The sequence below is a fragment of the Xenopus laevis genome, chromosome 7S (assembly GCF_017654675.1).
Source record: "Xenopus laevis strain J_2021 chromosome 7S, Xenopus_laevis_v10.1, whole genome shotgun sequence".
Lineage (NCBI taxonomy): Eukaryota > Metazoa > Chordata > Amphibia > Anura > Pipidae > Xenopus > Xenopus laevis.
The window spans coordinates 21,143,758-21,164,375 of record NC_054384.1 but is presented as its reverse complement, the minus strand read 5'-3'; the positions used below and the strand labels follow the sequence as shown (position 1 = coordinate 21,164,375).

At 39.3% G+C, this 20,618-nt stretch overlaps 1 protein-coding gene across 1 annotated transcript in view; it reads left to right on the top strand.

Moving 5' to 3' along the window:
- LOC108697433 (prominin-1-A) overlaps positions 1-20,618 on the top strand; it is a 59,709-nt gene that overhangs the window by 24,156 nt on the left and 14,935 nt on the right. Inside the window, exons 7-20 of the mRNA XM_018227461.2 lie at positions 2,444-2,533; positions 3,960-4,153; positions 6,117-6,191; positions 7,433-7,496; positions 8,555-8,714; positions 10,403-10,555; positions 11,599-11,722; positions 13,266-13,345; positions 13,604-13,688; positions 13,817-13,963; positions 14,573-14,638; positions 16,016-16,117; positions 18,564-18,617; positions 19,744-19,824. Coding sequence (XP_018082950.1) covers positions 2,444-2,533; positions 3,960-4,153; positions 6,117-6,191; positions 7,433-7,496; positions 8,555-8,714; positions 10,403-10,555; positions 11,599-11,722; positions 13,266-13,345; positions 13,604-13,688; positions 13,817-13,963; positions 14,573-14,638; positions 16,016-16,117; positions 18,564-18,617; positions 19,744-19,824 — 1,475 coding nt within the window. The remainder of the gene's footprint in view (positions 1-2,443; positions 2,534-3,959; positions 4,154-6,116; positions 6,192-7,432; positions 7,497-8,554; positions 8,715-10,402; positions 10,556-11,598; positions 11,723-13,265; positions 13,346-13,603; positions 13,689-13,816; positions 13,964-14,572; positions 14,639-16,015; positions 16,118-18,563; positions 18,618-19,743; positions 19,825-20,618) is intronic.

Sequence of the window (20,618 nt, the reverse complement as noted above, 5' to 3'; positions counted from 1 at the left end):
TTAAAAAATGTGTACCATATTTATAAGAAACCTGACTGTATGCAGTGAAATTCTCCCTTCATTTACTGCTGTTGGATAGGAATTGTCAGATGGTCTCTAACTGCTCTGCAGGGAAACAATCATAATTATGAACAGCAGGGGGAGCCCCTCCTTACTTCCCAGCCATGCAGAACTCAAGCAGCTTTGTTTGTTTCCCTGTAGAGCAGTCGGCGACTGTATAGATCTTTGTATTGGATTATATTCTTGCCCTTATATCCCCTTTACTGTTTCCAACTCCAGCTGCAGGACATAGATCATGGAGTCAGATTTAAACAGATAAACTGGGATTCTATTTAGAGGAGTATTTTGCTGCAGCCACTGGTTCTGCAGAGTTGGAGAACGTTTGTATTAAACAATACAAAAACTATAAAATCCACATTAGATTACATGACAACACAGAACCCAGTGCAGTCTGCATATTCTGATTATTAATCAGTCCTGCTGATTTGACTTGTGCTGTTTTGATCAATAATGACGATCCCTAAGCAGCCCAGACCACACTGAGCATGTGCACAGTCGGCGACCCCTCCTCCTGGAACAGCTTTAGAAAGTGAAAAATTAAACTTTACACTTCAATATTAGAAAAACAGTCACACATAAAAAATAGATATTAATTGGAAACGGCCTTGGACTCTCTGAAACCAATTGAATTGAAAAAAAGTGTTTGAAGGTGAACAGCCTCTTTAAAGAGCAGAAATTCCAAATGGAAAAAATGAAATGTTGTTGTTAAAGCTACAAGAGAGACTTTTTTTTCCTTTTTGCATTTTTTGAGTGCCAGGAAAATGTAAACAAATTGCCACATTGAAGCTAATTAAAGGGGATGTTCACCCTCTAAACACTTTTTTCAATTCAGTTGTTTTTAGATTGTTCCCCAGAAATAAAGACTTTTTTTCAATTACTTTCCATCATTTATTTTTTTACAGTTTTTCCAAAATCTAAGTTTAAGGTTGAATGTTCGTGTCTCTGGTGTTTGAGTCTGGCAGCTCAGTAATTCAGGCGCAGATTCTAAACTGTTACAATTTTGCAACATTTAGTTGATACATTTCTCAGCAGCATCTCTGGAATATTAGCAACTATTGTATCAATTCTAACAGCTGCCTGTAATGAAACCCAGAGATTCTGCTCAGCAGGGACAACGATAAGAAATGTATCATCTAAATGTATCCATTTAGAACAGTTTACAGGGTCGGCGACCCCCCTCCCAGAGCTGCTTCAGAAGGAGGAAAATGACACTTTGCACTTCAAGATTTGAAAAATGGTCACACATAGAAAATAGAAAGTCATTGGAAAAAGTCGTTATTTCTGGTGATCTATCTGAAACCAACTAGTTGTTTGAAGGTGAACCACCCCTTTAGGGCTATTACTGACGAACGGTTGAAGCTGCGCTCCCCTGCGTTCCGTTTTTCTGCGTTCAGCCGCAGGGGAGCGCAGGAATAGACGCATTGCATTTTTTCCAATGGGGCTGTACTCACACAGGCGCGTGTAGGCGCCAAACGCAGGAAAAATGCAGCATGTTGCGTCTCAACCTGCGTTCGGAGCCTACACCTGCCTGTGTGAGTACAGCCCCATTGGAAAAAATGTAATGTGTCTATTCCTGTGCAGGGGAGCGCAGCTAGAACTGCTCGTGAGTAAGAGCCCTTAATGTGCCAGTCATCATGTTCAACTGCGTAGAGCCATTTAACAGATTCATTGCATGTGGGGATTAATGAATTGGGCAATTGTATTTTGTGCTGCAACAAAAAACTGAAGCTCTTCTAATTAGTAGATTTTTGCCAGCCCCCCGAATATGAATGCAGTGCCATTGCTCAAAATGTAAATCACCATGGACACAAGTATGTAAATGCATTGGAGAGTATTTTTACTCTTTGAATTACACTATTTGCATATTATTGCCCTAACAGATACCAAAGCAGATCTGTTAATGGACAACAGTGATAGTCACAAAATCCCTAATGTTAGTTCGTAGCCGGCACTCGTGTCCACTGAAAAGTGCACTGGGCCCTGTCCTGTTTCCAAAAAAAATAATGGTGTGATTTTTATTCTACTCCACATGCAAAGTTAAAAATCTGATTTTATTCTACTTTACATGTGTGCTGTCTGGGACATAAGGTATTAGGTAATCTTGGCATTGGGCTCATGAACTATTACTCTGGGCCTGTACAATTTTTTAGCGGACAGGAGAATGACATGGGGTGTAAATAAATATCCTTGACTTTTCTTGAGGGAAAATAGCCTTAATCAGTGGTAGAACATTTTTGCTGTAATGCCTCTGGATAATTGCCGGTATTGCATCACTGGATTGTTTGTAAGTAATACTATTGAACAATCATGACTACGATGCTAATATCCTGCATGATATCTTCCTTGGTTTACCTAATGATATTGTACTCTTTACTTCCTGCAGCTATTGATTCTGTACTTGGTGGAGCAATTAAATCTGAAATTGAGAAGGTGTCTAATTCAACACTTAATTTAATTGTGACGACAGTTAATGGTAAGAATATTATATGTGGGTTGCTTTGTTCATTCTGCACAATATCAATCATAAGTCTGAAGTTAGGGTCTCCAGGTAGAAAGTGATTACTCACCACTAGAGGGAAGAGGTCCAGGTGCACCGCCCTGAGCTCTCAATCAGAAAAGTCTTTGGAGTAGGCAATCAAGGAAGGCAAACTTCCACCAGGCAATTAGTTCAAAGTGAAAAGAGTTTATCGTGTCCACAGCCTTACGCGTTTCATGTCATAAACACTTAATCATAGGTTGTTGAGTGCCTTCTCCAAAGACTTTTCTACATAATAACAGGTCTGCCCTAGACTAGGTGAAGTTATTGCTATTAATTATTATTTACAGAAATTATACATATCTGTGTTGTTATAGGATAGTATAGCTCTTAGAATGTTATAAGGAAAAAAACAGTAAGTGGACAATTAACAAGTGAATTGCAATGTAGAGTCCTGCAGCGGGTCGGGTACCTGTGGGTTACCTGCAAAAACCTGTGACACCCTGCGGGTTGCGTGTAGAAGTTCCAGGTGCGGTTATAGACGCGGGTCGGCGGTTCTGTGGGTTTGCGGGTCGGGCCACGGGTCTTCCCAATATCGATTTTTACTCCTTTTTTCTGATCACGCCTACTTCCGATGATCTGTGCTGTGCAGCCTCCGGGTGCTCTGGCTGGGCTGAACTTAAGGTGCTGAGAAGTATAGTTCACCACAAGCTGGCAGGTTGGGCATTAAAGTATATATTCGATAAATTAACCGTAGGCATTTTTCTGACATGATGATGTTTTAAGAAGCCTTATAACTAGTGATGGGCGAATTTATTCGCCAGCCATGGATTCTCTGCAAATTTCAGCATTTCACCACCCACAAATATTTTCATGAAACTGCGGTGAAAATTCGCCAGCGAAAAATTTGATATACAAAAAAATTGCTGTACATCAAAATTATTTGGATGCCCATTGACTTTAATGCATTTGGACAATATAGTCGCACCTATAAAATTGTAGCGCATCAAAATTATTTTGACGCCCATTGACTTCAATGCGTTTCGCAAATTTTTTCGAAGTGAGACAGATTCGCTCATCACTACTTATAACTAACAAAAACATTTTGATACTTTAGGCGTAAGATATTCAATAAAACCACATGAAAAATTCTGTTGCTGTTACCACACTGCTTAAAGTAATGTAAACATGGTTTAAATGGGTGGAATTTAACAGATTTTGACTTTCTAACTACCCGTTATTAGCCTCTAAATCTGATCCATCTTAATTGCTGGAAATTACCTTGTTTTACAAAAAGAAGTGTCTTACTTTCAGCAATCTAAACGTAAGGCAGATTGGTATCTGTGTGGAATCACTCTTTTTGGAAAGATTTCTAAAAGAACAAGTATGCCAAATATATTTTGTTTTATTATACCTTTCCCAGACGTGAATGACACTGCTAAGCTCCTGGTGGCTACTACTGATTCCTTTAACGCCTTGCAAGCTGAACAGGAGATCATACAGGGGAATCTGAGTGATGTACAAACCAGAATCAATAACACCATAAACAAATGTGCCGGCAAATGCAACTCAGCTAAGAACTCGGTGGACGGCCTAACCTTTGATGTCAGATACCAGGTAACACAATATTTTAACAAATATAAAAATATAGCAAATATAAATTGCTTTTCTTATTAAACATAACAGGATTTTTTTTTGTCCATATAGTGCAATATATTCAAGCTGGCCAACTATGTTTGTCAAAGTCTTACCTGGTCTGGCCAGTCCTACACTCACTAATCTTACATAATCATGTTGCATAATGACGTATAACCAATATTTCAGCAAACATTTTCAAACACACTATATTTATAAGCCACATGTTCCAGCTGTCCAAGTGTATTCATTTGTATGATTCAACTTTGGCCAGACTTAGGGCTCTTACACACGTTTTTTTCTGCGCTCCCCTGCGTTCCGCGTTCTTCCGCTCAGCCGCTGGGGAGCACAGGACTAAACGCACTCAATTATTGTCAAGGGGGCTGTACACTCACAGACGCATGTAAGCGCCAAACGCAGGTGGAACACCGCATGTTGCATTTTACCTGTGTTCGCCGCTTACATGCGTCTGTGTGAGTACATAGTTACATAGTTAAATTGGGTTGAAAAAAGACAAAGTCCATCAAGTTCAACCCCTCCAAATGAAAACCCAGCATCCATACACACACCCCTCCCTACTTTTAATTAAATTCTATATACCCATACCTATACTAACTATAGAGCTTAGTATCACAATAGCCTTTGATATTATGTCTGTCCAAAAAATCATCCAAGCCATTCTTAAAGGCATTAACTGAATCAGCCATCACAACATCACCCGGCAGTGCATTCCACAACCTCACTGTCCTGACTGTGAAGAACCCCCTACGTTGCTTCAAATGAAAGTTCTTTTCTTCTAGTCTGAAGGGGAGGCCTCTGGTACGGTGATCCACTTTATGGGTAAAAAGGTCCCCTGCTATTTGTCTATAATGTCCTCTAATGTACTTGTAAAGTGTAATCATGTCCCCTCGCAAGCGCCTTTTTTCCAGAGAAAACAACCCCAACCTTGACAGTCTACCCTCATAATTTAAGTCTTCCGTCCCTCTAACCAATTTAGTTGCACTTAGTCTCTGCACTCTCTCCAGCTCATTTATATCCCTCTTAAGGACTGGAGTCCAAAACTGAACTGCATACTCCAGATGAGGCCTCACCAGGGACCTATAAAGAGGCATAATTATGTTTTCATCCCTTGAGTTAATGCCCTTTTTTATACAAGACAGAACTTTATTTGCTTTAGTAGCCACAGAATGACACTGCCCAGAATTAGACAACGTGTTATCTACAAAGACCCCTAGATCCTTCTCAGTTAAGGAAACTCCCAACACATTGCCATTTAGTGTATAACTTGCATTCATATTATTTTTGCCAAAGTGCATAACCTTGCATTTATCAACATTGAACCTCATTTTCCAGTTTGCTGCCCAGTTTCCCAATTTAGACAAATCACTGTGCAAAGTGGCAGCATCCTGCATGGAACCTATAGTTCTGCACAATTTAGTATCATCTGCAAAAATAAAAACAGTACTTTCAATGCCCACCTCCAGGTCATTAATAAGCAAGTTGAAAAGCAAGGGACCTAGTACAGAGCCCTGCGGTACTCCACTAACAACACTGGTCCAATTAGAAAATGTTCCATTAACACCACTCTTTGTAGTCTATCTTTTAGCCAGTTCTCTATCCAGGTACAAATACTATGTTCCAGGCCAACATTCCTTAATTTAACCAGTAACCTTTTGTGTGGCACTGTATCAAATGCTTTAGCAAAGTCTAAGTAAATCACATCCACTGCCATCCCAGAATCGAGGTCTCTACTTACCTTCTCAGTACAGCTCCCTTGACAATAACTGAGTGCGTTTACTCCTGCACTCCCCTGCGGCTGAGCAGAAAAAAGTGGGACGCAGGGGAGCGCAACAAAAAAAGCCCGTGTGTAAGAGCCCTAACCATATGTCCATCCCAATTAATTTTTGAGATAGAAGTCTGTCTGATTTTATCATCTGTTTTACAGATTCCAGATTTCAGTGATCACTTGAAACGCATGAATGACTTTTTGGGCTCTGGAATTGACTCTACAATACAGAAGGTTTGTATCAATAAAATGTGTAAATTGTTATTATTTATCATACCTCGTGTTTCAGAGCCAGATTATGTGAAAGTAAAAGTGTGCTAAATATTGGCCAAGCTTTGTTGCTTGGAAACAAGTATAATATAAAAATAATCAATCTATTCAGTTGTTAAGTTTGAAGCTCTGCAAGATCAACTTTCTGCTTTGAACCCAATGTTGAAAGATAATTGTAATACGCAGCGTAACATTTCCTTGAGAACTCCTAGAGGCACGTTTAACTTCGAATTCATGTGAGTTTTGAATTTGAAGAATTTGAATTTACTCTAAATTCGAATATTCGATTATTTATTAAAAAAATTGAATATGTAACCCGAAAACTCGAATTGAAGTCGGATCAAAAAAAACTCGAAAGTCAGAAAGGCTACAAACAACTCCAAAATGGTCATTGCATCTCTCCCATTGACTTATAGGCGAATAGTTGAATTCAAATTCTTAAAGGGCCAGAGTATGATAAATCTCGAAAATCTAATTTGATTCTTTTTAAAAATTCAAATCGATTTTGGATAATTCCCTAGTCGAATTTGACAGTTTTAACCATAAAAAAAAATCGTAAATTCAAATATTCAATTCAACCCTTAATAAATCTGCCATCTAAAGTTAGCATTTTACTTTTCCAGTGAAAAACACTATTTTTCACTATTTTAGTATGCTGCTTGATTGAGTTATTGTCTTCAACAATTCCCTGTAAGTCACTGGTGACTGAGTAGGATAACAAGTCGTTTGCTGATTATAGTGCCCGTACATTTGCGCCCTAAGGTCCCCATAGAAGCAAAGATTTCTCTTGCTGAACGACCGATTTTAGCGAAGTCCCACCAATCCTTCTAAATTATCGTGCGGTTAGTTGGATTTTAACGATCGAACATTTTACGATTTTTCGGCCGACATCTGTCAGGAAATTGATCGGCCAGGTTAATAAATCTTTATCGGTCCCAGTGCAATCTATCTATGTTTGCAGGGCCAAGCAGGCAGCTCCCCTTTGTTTTCCTGGCAAATTGGTCTTTTTAGTTGATGGACAATCCGTACGATCGTTCTGAGATAATCGTGGTCTCAAGATGATGATCGGATCTTTTAAAAATCTCAACATCTATGGCCAGCTTTATGTTATTCCATTGCTATGAAATACTGGGCTGAATACCCAACATGTTCTATGTTTTAATGCCGAAATACATAACATTCTGAGTATTTATTACTCGTTTTAGGCCCGCAAATCAATAGATGATATCCCTGAAACTGTGAAATATGAAACTAAATATACCATTCAAGGTAAGTTGCTAAATTGCAGATGCATTATCTTGCTACAAAGGGGAAACACTTTCCCTTTATGCACACTTACTTTACTCTCTAAAGGAGAATAGAACATTTACTCTCTGCATAGTTTTTTACATTTCTTACTTTTACATTACTTTGTGTAGATCATATAAAACAGCGGTCCCCAACCTTTTTTGGCCCAGGGACCGGTGTAAGGGTAACATTTTCTGGAGGGGTCGGGGGGGGGCAGGAGGGGGCTGGGGGGCCAGTGGCAACTTCATGTCCAACTTGAGTGTGGAGCACAAACAGTATAAAATGCCATCATACTTTAGCTTAGACTGTTGGCCAATTTAACCCTATTACCTTCCTCATTCTGGGGTAATTGGTGAAAGACCAAGCAATGAGAGATATAGCTCCTAGAACAGTGGTCCCCAACCAGTAGCTTGTGAGCAACATGTTTCTCTCCAACCCCAAGTATGTTGCTCTCAGTGGCCTCAAAGCAGGTGCTTATTTTTGAATGCCAGGCTTGGAGGCAAGTTTTTTTTGCATAAAAACTAAGTGTAGTGCCAATTAGAGCCTCTTGTAGGCTGCCAGTTCATTTAGGGGCTACCAAATAGCCAATCACATTCCTTATTTAGCTTTATCATGCTTGTGTTGCTCCCCAACTCTTTTTACATTTGAATGTGGTTGGGGACCACTGTCCTAGAATATAACTTCCTGGAAAACTGATTTCTCTTAGCTACTCACTTGTGGCCTATTTTGGTTTCATACTACTGTATGTCTTGCAATAACATTGCCCGCAAACCACAGCGGACCTGGCTAGTTTTTAAAAATATAGTAGGATAGTAGGATCTCTAGTCTAAAGGCATACACGGGCCAAAAAGGCTGAATGCTTGGCCCCTCCAGAGTCACCATCTTTTCTGGGTCATGAATGGGGCCATCCCAATTTATATCTGACCAGTTTTAAAATCCTGGTCAGGCGAGGACCTCATCAGCATATTTCTGCAGCCCTCTCCTAACAGTTCTTCATAGTCCCATAACAGCATGAATTGTTTCATTATTATCCCCAACAGGTATCCAAGATGAACTGGGAAAGATTAAAAGCAAAATTAATGACACAAAGAATGCTATTCCTATTGCCAGTACAGTAAATAACATCAAGAGTGGCTTGAATACTTTATCTACACAAGTGAATCCATTCATTTTTCAGATTGAGAAGTATGATTACTACAGGTGTGTTCTCATTTTGTGCTAAAAAGTTATACGGTATATGTTTATGGCAAAATGAGTGTATTTTTGTGATCATTAGAGAAAGCAAACTTAAAAATCTCCACAAGGGGGCAGCATTGAATAGTTTTTCCCTATATAAGCAATAAAACAATCACTAGTTCTTTGTCCCCCAAATTCACCCTGCTGATAACCAGCTCTTTTCTAATCTAATTTTGATAACAATCACACTATGAGTTTCAAGTGCAAATTACAAAAGCATGGCCATTTTGCAAGCTCTTACACTGTTAACAAATACTTTCTCCTATATATACTATACATAGCTTGCACTAATGTACTCGAATTGAGTTTTTTTGAATTCGATTTGAGTTTTTGGGTCGATTAAATTCATCCGAGCTGAGAAACGAATAAATATCAATTGGTTGAATTTAGAGTTCACAAGAATTCCAAATTTGACCCTTGATAAATGTGCCTCTTATTGTTGCTCCGGTTGGCCCCAAGGGGGTGTGGGCCCAAATAGTTATGCCACTGCCTGTCTTGATGAATTATATGCGGTTACTTGCTAGGTGCAAAGTACAGTACATTACAGGAGGAGTTACTTCCATGTTTCCTTTAGTATGTTGTGTCTTGAATCCAGTTAATAGCACCACAGTCCACCCATTGGCACACCAGCAATGATGCCAGTATTGCACAACTGGACTAAGAGTTCTCATGGTGAACATTATTATGCCACCCCCCTAAAATCATGGGCCTAGGAGGCCTTTCCACAAATCCGGGCCTGCATACTGATTGGTTACTATGGATTATTGGCCATGGACAAAATTGCCCAGTGTTGGTAAATGAGTCCCAGTATTTCTTTGATTAATAAGCCCTGATATTTACTGCAACCTTTTAGGGCAGAGACACATGCTGCAATTCGAGGAGATTAGTCGCCCGGTCGACAAATCTCCTTTTCTTTGCGGCGGCTAACCTCCGCAAACTGCCTTCCCCTGCCTTCACAGCGCTTCGTTTTCCGAAGTGTCCTCATGAGGCAACTTCGGGCGACTTTGGAAAACGAATCGCTCCCGCCATCCCGCCGGGGATTTTCATTCTATCTGGTGGGAAGGAAGCAGAGGCAGTTCGGGGAGATTAGTCACCCGAAGAAGAGGAGATATGTCGACGGCAACTAATCTCACCGAATTGCAGCTTGTGTCTCTGCCCTTAGAACTGTAGCTGGACCTCACTAAACACCACTACATCCTGGCATGTGTATAGCTATGTCATGGATTACTGGTATAAGTCTGGAAGGAGCACCATAACTTGGACATCATTTTATGGGAAGAACTCCATGGGTAGAAAAGTCTGAGATCTGTTATACAGAAACCCATTATCCAGAAAGCCATAAATCCAAATTACGGAAGGGTCGTCTCCCATGGACTCCATTTTATCCAACTTATCCTATTTCTTTGGAATTATTTCCTTTTTCTCTGTAATAATAAAACGGTACCTTGAACTTAAGCCAAACTAAGATATAATTAATCCTTACTGGATGTAAAACCAGTCTGATGGGGTTTTTTACTGTTTAAATTATTTTTTTAGCAGACTTATGGTATGAAGATCCCTATTAATGACATTGCCAGATAAGATTCCTTGTCCCACTTAGGCCGGTACATTACTGTTCAGGTCTCAACCCTAATCAGTGGTCTTTCTTTTAGGTGGATTGTTGGAATCATTCTTTGCTGTATCATCCTACTTATAATTGTGTGCATTTTGTTTGGACTGAGTCTTGGCCCACTTGGCCTCAAAGGTAATGAAGACCCCACCAAGCGCAACTGTGCATCCAACTCTGGGGGGAACTTCTTTATGGCGTAAGTCTTGTTTTTGCAGATATTGAGCAGTATTTATAAAAAGTGAGTGGAAATACATTGTGCAGAACAGAACATGAGAGAAAGAGAGCGACCCCATTGTAAAAAATAGCCCATTATTAAGTAGAATTGGAGGCAATAAGTACTGTATATGTGTAAAATAACTGCAAAGACTTGTTAGTATTTACTCATTTTACATTTTTTTTATTTTAGCTTATGTAGACAAAGCACAATTAAGGAATTTGTACCCGTAGCACCTTGATCTCGGTTGTGCTTTATCCCTCTCAACTAGTGATGGGCGAATTTCTCCCGTTTCACTTGCCCGAAAAATTCACAAATTTCCCGCAAAATTCGCGAAACAGATAAAAATTCAAGAAAATCATGAAATCGGAAAGTTCACAAAAAATTGTGGAATTGGAACTTTTTCACGAAAAAATCGTGAAATTCTAATGTTTTCATGAAAAAATAATCATGAAATTCAAACGTTTTCACAAAAACAAGCAATATGAACATTTTCACAAAAAATTCGAGCAATCTAAAGTTTTCACTAAAATCTAGCGATTCAAACGTTTTCACTAAAATCGTGCAGTTTGAATGTTTTCACAAAAAATCAAGCAGTTCAAAGTTTTTCATGAACAAATCTAGCAATTCGAATGTTTTCACAAAAAATCATGCAATTTGAACGTTTTCACTTAAAAATCAAGCAATTTGAACGTTTTCACGAAAAAAATCTAGCAAGTCGCATGTTTTCACGAAAAATCGTGAAATTTGAACGTTTTCACGAAAAAATTGTGAAAACCGGAAATTGATGCCAGGCAAATTTTCACCGGCGATTTTTCGCGGGAGATTCGCAAATGTATTTGCCTGCGAAGAGCAGAAAATTAATCCTTACTGTAAACAAAACCAGCCTATTGGGTTTATTTAATGTTACATGATTTTCTAGTAGACCACCACTAGGTGGTAAAGTAGTCAAATAAAACAGATGTTTGAAAATGCATTTCGTTGTATGTAGGGTATAACTCTATTTACCTTTTGCTATATTACAGGAGCGTGGGATTCAGCTTTATTTTCTCATGGCTACTTATCCTGATAGTAGCAGTATTGTTTCTAATTGGTGGAAATAGCTACACCTTAGTCTGCAAACCTTGGGCCAATCAGCAGCTGTTGAAGGTAATTTTTTTAAGAAAAAAATATTTAAAAAAAAATGTCCTTTGCAAATGGGTGTTTTCTCCGCCAGTGGAGAAGATCCCATACAGTCACTGGTAACAAGCAGATTCTGTCCTTAATTGGGGGTAGAATCACCTTAATTGGCCTTGAGATTGATCCAAACCCACTCAGTGGAATCACAGTTTAATGACATGGCCTACTTAATCACTAACTGAGCAAAATTCACTTAAGCAGGGGTCTCTTTCATTTTATTATTCCTTAAATGTTCAGTAGTTCCCATTAAACACTGTATTCTGCACAGAGAACCTTATTTATCTGATATTTATCTTTAAGTACTCAGGCATCAAATCCACATTTTTTTATTCAGCCAAATAACAAATCTTCCAAAGGTTTTAGGGTAGAACTACACGGACGACTTCTGTGCGTTTTCGGCAGATCCAACGCAGGCATCAAATCGGATGTGACGGAGAATAAGATTAGCAATTGCAATGTCGGATGGTGTTGCAGCATTCATCTGAAATGGCACGACTGTCGGATGCAGACGCTGTTTGCTGCGTCTGCATCCGACAGTGGTGTCGTAATGAACGCTACGACAAGATCCGACATTTGTATTCCTTACCTTATTTTTCGTGGCATCAGATTTGACACCTGCATTTTGGCGCAGCTCGTCGGATCCTCCGAAAATGCATAGAAGTCATCCGTCTAGTTCTACCCTAAGGGCTCTTACACATGAGCGTTCTGACCTGCGCTCCCCTGCGTTCCGTTTTTTGGCGTTCAGCCGCAGGGGAGCGCAGGAATAGACGCAAGTCATTATTTGAAATGGGGCTGTACTCACTCAGGCGCGTGTAGGCGCCGAACGCAGGTTCAGACGCAACATGCTGCATTTTTCCTGCGTTCGGCGCCTACACGCGCCTGAGTGAGTACAGCCCCATTTCAAATAATGACTTGCGTCTATTCCTGCGCTCCTATGGGAGGTTTTAGGTGGCGAAGTAGGCAAAGTATTTTTAAAAGAGACAGTACTTCGACTATCGAATGGATGAATAGTCGCAGCGTTTTTGCGCTCGATCTATTCGAATCATTCTACTCAGGCAAATTTACGCCAATTCGATAGTCGAGGAGCACAAAAAACGACTCGAAATTCGAGCTTTTTTCCCTCTATTCATTCACCCGAGCTTGGTGAATGGGCCCCGAAGTATTCGACAGTACTTCGACTATGGAATGGTCGAATAGTCGAATGATTTTTACTTCGAATCGTTCAAATCATTAGATTCGATCCTATTCGATCGAATTTGACCAATTCGATGGTCGAAGTACCCAAAAAAATACTTCGAAATACGAATTCTTTTACATTCGAATTCTTCACTCGAGCTTAGTAAATCTGCCCCTTGATATTAACAGCAGAACAAACTTTTTGTTACAAGTGAAAACTCTTCTTTCTAATAACCAAAAACAACTTCTTTTTTTACTTTCCTATTTAACTAGAGACGGAGAAAGGGATGGCTGATGTTTAACAAATGTTTTTCTTTCTTACTATTTCTTTCAATAGTATCTTGATTCCCAAAATATTCCAGCACTTAACATCTCCAGCTTTGTCGACACTGATTTGAATTTATCTACACTTTACAGGTATGTAGCGTTGTGTTCTGTTATCGTTTTACTTCAACTGGATTATGTTTTTATAGTGACTTAGACTAAACAAGGAACTTGTATTTTGGGGTTCTGCACCAGCCCAAGGCCACCACAGTAGCATTAAAGACATCTTTGTGGTGTGTGTAATAATGTACCCTATTTTCTAAAATATGAGGATGTAAAAAAATACCATTAAATGTTCTCTAAACAATGTTCAATGGCTAGTTTCACAAAGGTCTCTTCTTTGTTTCACAGTGACTGTCAGAGAGATGATTCATTGTGGTCCACTTTAAACTTTGATCGAAGGTTCAATCTAAACAAATACCTGAACATCACTCAGGTTGGTAGCTGTGCTTTCATTTTAGGGAACATTTAAGTAAGGATTTTTTTAAATGATAACAAACAGGTAGAATTCACATTGTTGGTTTTCTTTCTCGTGATGCTTCATTTGTTTCCCCTCCTTTTTAGTATACAGATGTGGTACAGAGGACTATTGACAACTTCAATATCACCATAAAAAATATTAACTTCCTTACTACGAACCAGAAGAACCAGATAAGAAAAGTGTCAACTTCAGGAATCGACACGATTAATTTTACTGATTTTAAATCACAGGTAAAAAAAAAAAAAAAAAGACTTTAGGGGGTTATTTATCAAAATCCGAATTTTTCTGATTTTTTAAATAAAAAGGTCTGATCAAACTAGAATTCATGATTTGAACTTATTTATTAATAAGAAAGCACAATTTAATCGGATCGGGAGAAAACTTGATAAAATCAAGCAGAAACCCGCATCGTACATTTTTTTCAGAGGTTCTTCCCGAATCCATTGATTTTTTTTGGCTTTTCCCCGAAAAGTCCATTTTTTTTTGCCCAAAATTGTCGGATTTTCAGGCTAATGCCAGTGTAGATCACAGAAACTTCCAAATAGGATAGAGACCACTCCCATTGACTTACTGTATATACAACCTCAGCAGGTCTAAGATGGCGATTTTGGTAATCAGACTTTTTGCATCCTAAGGGTAAATAAATCTGGAAAAATTTGAATTTTTTCGAGTTATTGGCATTCAGACTTTAATAAATAACCCCCTAAAAATCTCAATATATCCATTATATTAATGTAATTGTAATTATTAATAATAATAATGAGAATGGAATTATAAACATGATTGCAGATACTTAAGAGTGTGAAGTCCCAAATCTTAAACGTTTTCTGTTATTGCAGTTGAGCAGAAACATCACCAAAATAAACCTGTCGTCGTTTGCAGATGAGCTAGTTACACTGGCAAATGTAAGTAGTTGCTGCAGAATTGCAGGGCTCCTGGGCATAGGGATGTGGAGTTTGGTACATATCAGAAACACTGTGTTGCCTGTGCTTGAGTAAAGCAGATAATTGATCAGAATTCTGAGGCTGTCAAAGCTTTGCTTAAAACTACCATTAAAGGAGAAGTAAACCCCCTTTCTAATAAAAACCCCTACCCTCCATAGTCCCCCCTCCCTGCTCCCACCCCCCGCACAGGAGTTAACACAAGTAAATACCCCTAAGCCGGTAATTTCCCCTTTTTGCAGAGTCAGCACAACGGAGCTCACGGGTGCCATTTTTAGCTGCTTTTTTTTTAATCAAAGTTCATCTGAACAATGTCTGGAACCACCCATTTTTTCAGAGAAAAAATTCACTAAAACCAGCTGCACATCATTTGCTCCTTCTTAAATAAGGGCGGGAATTAACACCTGTTTTTCACAGAATGAATGACCTCACTAACTGAACTCCACACTGCTATTATTTGGAACAAGCTATTATATTGATTACTGCTATTATTTTGACCAAGCTTCAATTAATGACTCAATGACAAAGAATCAGCAACATAACATGCCTGTTGGGTCTGTTGGTTTTCTATTACTCTACTACACCAACTAGTAAATTATTTGCCATGTAGAAATAGAATTTCTAGCAAAGACAGTGATTAATCAGGTTAGTGATGTCAAAATTATTCTGAACACAGCTGTACAAGTGGGACTAAAAGACTAAAACCATTGTGTATGTCTCATAAGTGCACTTATATTTGGGTATTGACTAATAACATGTTGGAATTCTTAATGAGCCAAATGAAAAAAAGCACCATATTTGACACCATATTTTAAACCACAGCCTTAATGATTACAGTGGAACCCTTGTTGTATTCATTAACAAATTCCATAAACATTTTTGGTTTTCCAAATGCTTATATACTCACTATAATGTTCCTTTGACATCAGATTATGCCCCACAGTTTTGAGGTACAGATATAGGATCCCTTATCCGGAAACCCGATATCCAGAAAGCTCCGAAATACGGAATGGCTGTCTCCCATAGACTCCATTTTATCCAAATAATTCAAATTTTTAGAAATGATTTCCTTTTTCTCTGTAATAATAAAACAGTATCTTGTACTTTATCCCAACTAAGATATAATTAATCCTTATTGGAAGCAAAACCAGCCTCTTGGGTTTATTTAATGTTTAAATGAATTTCTAGTAGACTTAAGGCACGAAGACCCAAATTACGGAAAGATCCGTTATCCGGAAACCCCCAGGTCCCGATCATTTTGGATAACAGGTCCCATACCTGTACAAGGACAATACCGTAGGGTTTCTAACCACATTGCCTCTTTTACTTCTCTCTTTGCAGAACAGTTATTTATCAGTGGATGTAACTACAGAACTAAAGGAAGAGGCTAATGAGTTACGGAGGATCGACTCTCGTATCCAAAACAAACTGATACCAGCAGCTGTAAGTTTTTGAACTAAATATTGGGGTGGATATACAAACTAAATAAACTTGGGTAACTGATGGAACAAAGAGGCATGTTGTATTCACCATGTAGCTTTCAGAAATGGACAATCCCTACAGTTACAATGACAAAAAGAGATGAGTATTTACCTTTTTAATGTTCTACATTAAAGGGGTAGTTCACCTTTAAATGAGCTTTTAGTATGATGTAGAGAGGGATATTCTGAGACAATTTGCAATTGATTTTCATTTTTTATTATTTGTGGATTTTGAGTTATTTGGCTTTTTATTCAGCAGCAGCTCTCAGTTTGCAATTTTAGCAATCTGGTTGCTAGGGTCCAAATTACCATAGCAACCATATGCTGATTTAAATAAGAGACTGGAATATGAATAGGAGAGGCGTGACTAAAGATGAGTAATAAAAAGTAGCAATAACAATACATGTGAGAGCATTTGTTTTTTTTTAGATGGGGTCAGTGAACCTCATCTGGAAGCTGGAGCCAGAAGAAGAAGGCAAATAATTCAAAAACTATAAAGAATAATTAATGAAGAGCAATTGAAAAGTTGCTTAGAATTAGCCAAACTAAAAGTTAAGTGAAAGGTGAACTACCCCTTTAAGAGGCAGATTTATTTAGGGTCGAATTGAAAATTCGAATTTGAATTTTCAAATTTTTTTTATGGTTAAAACTCTCAAATTCAACTAGGGAATTATCCAAACTCAATTTGAGTTTTTAAAAGAATTCAGATTAGATTTTCGAGATTAATACCCTGGCCCTTTAAGAATTTGAATTAGACTATTCGCCACCTAAATCCTGCCGAATTACTGTTTAAGTCAATGGGAGAGGTCCAGGAATTAGTGATGTGCCGGCCGGGCCGATACCCGAGAGTCAGGCGGGTTGGGGTCAACCTCGCACCCCCCTTTTCGCAACCTTACAATGCCGGCTTCCAACTTCAACGTTTATAGACTCGCGCCTGCTTGCCCCACCCCTTTTGTGACATCATCAGCGGGGCGGCGTGGGTCTATAAAAGGAACCCGTAAGTCGCGCTCCGGTGGAGGGAGGGCGAACCCGACCCGCACATCAATACCAGGAATCGCGTTTGATCTAATTCGTTTCGATTGATTAAAATGTTTAAAAAATGTAATTTTATTAATTAATTTCCCCAAGTTGAATTTCGAATTCATTCGAATTTAAGGGATTTTAAAAAAAAAAAATCACATGAATTCGATATTCAACCCTTAATAAATGTGCCTCCCCATATGTGTGTATTAAATTATTGGGCATAAAAATAGGGGCCAAGTAGGAGGTGCAGAGGACCCTGAAGTAAACCCAGTGTTCCATCAGTGCTAGACAATTTTCTTTTCTTTATCAATTGGCAGTATCTAATGGGAAGGTGACTGTGGGACTGGGGTTTTACTATTGGGTTCTTTTCCCCTTGTCTAGCAGAACCTCTGTGGTTCAGAGGGATTATGTAGAACAATGTTGTTCTGTTGGTATCCTGTTCTTAAATTCAATCCACGTGCCCTCCTGGCCTGCAGATTGCTCATCCAATGGCAAGTTCTAGTTCACCAACCTGTTTGCCAAATGCAGGTTTGGCAAGTACCCTATACCTGTGGTGCATGTGACCTCTGAACCCTTTGTATTTTTCAAATGGATAAGGGAGGTGGATGTGGTCATTCATTGCAGTATATTAACTAAAGCATTGTGACTTCTCTTAAGTAGTTGAGCAAACTCCCTCCAATCACAATGTCTTTCAAGTTATAGTGAAGATGTTAAAAAATTGAACATTGGAACTTGGGTGTTGGTTACATTCAATGCACTTTGCCTGGCCTCCCGATATATCTGGGCTCATGCTTGGAAGCAACAACCTGGCTGAATGGGCTACTAGATAACCTACATTGTTTCTGTGGTCTGGTACCTCAGATCATTGTGCCCCATGTTGTTGCGGTCTTAGGGTAGGACTACACGGCCGACTTTGATGCGTTTCCGTCAAATCTGTCGCTGGGCGACAAAACGCACGGGTCAAGTTGGATGCGACGGGAACAAGGTAAGAAATATAAAGTCGGATGGTGTCGCAATGGTGATCCGACGCAACACTACTGTCGGTTGCAAATGCTGCATCTGCATCCGACAGTCGTGTCGCATTGGATAACCGTTGCGACACCATCCGACTTCATATTACTTACCTTGTTCCTGTCACATCCAACTTGACGCGTGCGTTTTGTCGCCCAGCGTCAGATCCGACGGAAACGCATCAAAGTCGGCCATGTAGTCCTACCCCTAAGAATTAGACATTATGGGTTTTATTTAATGCTTTGATTTCTCTGGAGCCTGTGGCTAGATTAATAGTTTTATAGGTATTTCTAATTATTTATATGTGAACACCAAATAATATTCATGAGACTACATACACTTGATTATAAATATCTTTGTTTTTCCACATTTAGCAAACTTTGTATACCAGTATCCAGAATCTGGAATCAAAATCCAAAAGCCTGCCTGTAAGTGTTATTCGTTTTTATTTCTGTTGAAAACAAAACAAATCTTTGGTAGAAAATAAAAGTGAAACATTCAGACAGCAAAAACCTACTTCATTTGCCCATTTTGGTTTTAGAGTTTGAGAATTAGACCTTTTTTCGTTAAAACAACCTGTTACCCAGGGGCAATCCTGGCCCCTCTGTGCTTCTGCTTGGAAAACTGTCTCTTAAAGTTACAGGAGCGGCATTTTGCCACTCCTGGTAACTATGGGGCTCTGCCATCTTTGCTGATTTTTTCAACTCGCTTTATTGGCGCAGCTCCATTCGATGAACCCCTCTATATCTATAAGCTTGAGACAAAGACAGACAATAGGGAAATGAAAATGGTGTATTATTTACTACTTGAAGAGGTAGTAAGTCAAATTCAGCTATTATTAATCTGCTATAAAAGGAAAAATAAAAAACTAAAATCTATAAAAGGCAGAACATATTTTCAGTACAAGCCTATTAGGGGAACTCCTATCTACTCTATTGCACTTCGCCTGGTCTGAAGTGGCAAAGGCAAGTGTGGCGAAAGAGGTAACGTTCAGTAAAATTTGCGGAGTTACCTTGATTCGCCAGAGCAAAAATTTGCCTGGTGTTAGAGTGCGAAGTACCGCTAGAGTTTATCTCCTTCGCTAGTGAAGTTAAGCCAACGCCCGTTAGTAAATCAGCGAAGTCCCGAAATGACGTCATGCTGGCAAATTTTCGCCAGCGTTAGTCACTTCGCCCTTTAGTAAATTTGCCCCAAAGCAGGTATGCGCCTGCTGGGAGATGGGACAGAGGAGGCCCTGTGACTGGGGATTATGTTATTATTTGATAACTAGTCAAGGAAACTATAAGCAAGGCTGATTTATACAGAAGCTGCTAAATGTCACTAGTGCAATTGCTCATAGTAACCAATCATATCTTTCATTTTCTAACTGGTGGCAGACTGTTCAAGACTAAGTGCTGATTGGTTGCTGTGGGCAACTGTACCCGAGGGATACAGCGCAACTGTGTATCACACATAGTAAGCAATATGGAGCCATGTGGAATATGGTTTTGAATTTACTTTATGGACAAAGTTTTTGGTGGTATGTTTACATTAACCCTGTAATTTTCACTTTAGACATCTTTAAATGACATTCTTACAAAAATTGATGAAGCACAAGTATTTGTGGATACGCAAGCTGCCGGAATAGTAAAAAATGTAAGTGTCCTTCACAAGTTGTTATACTACACAGGTTACTTCTGATATGGTTTTTTTTTGTACTTGCATTTTAAGTGTGTTGTTCTGCCTCTCCATCCAACAATACAGGGAAAGGATCTTAAAGGAGAACTAACCCTTAAAAATTAATGAGACTAAAAATGCCATATTTTATATACTAAACTAACTGCACCAGCCTAAAGTCTCAGCTTGTCAATAGCAGCAATGATCCAGGACTTCAAACTTGTCACAGGGGGTCACCATCTTGGAAAGTGTCTGTGACACTCACATGCTCAGTGGGCTCTGAGCAGCTGTTGAGAAGCTAAGCTTAGGGCTCGTCACTAATTATCCAGCAGAAAATTAGGTTGTTCGTAATTTAAGATGATGCTACAGGCAGAGGCGTAACTAGAGGGGGATGGGCCCTGGCGCGGGACGTGCAGCCGGGCCCCGCCCCCCTCCGTACGGCCGGAAACGGCCGCAGAACTGAGTGGTGCACCCCCTGCTCCCCCGGTAGTTCCGCCACTGGCTACAGGGCTGATTATTAAATTCTGATGCTAATTGCACTGGTTTCTGTGCTGCCATGTAGTAATTATCTGTATTAATTACTAATCAGCCTTATATTGTGACATTTCTATTCTATATGTACTGTATATTGTGAGTGGGTCCCTGAGCTCAGTAAGTGACAGCAGCACAGAGCATGTGCAGTGAATCGGCAGAAAAGAAGATGGGGAGCTACTGGGGCATCTTTGGAGACACAGATCTTTACTGCTAAAGGCCTGTGGTTGCCTTGTGCTGGT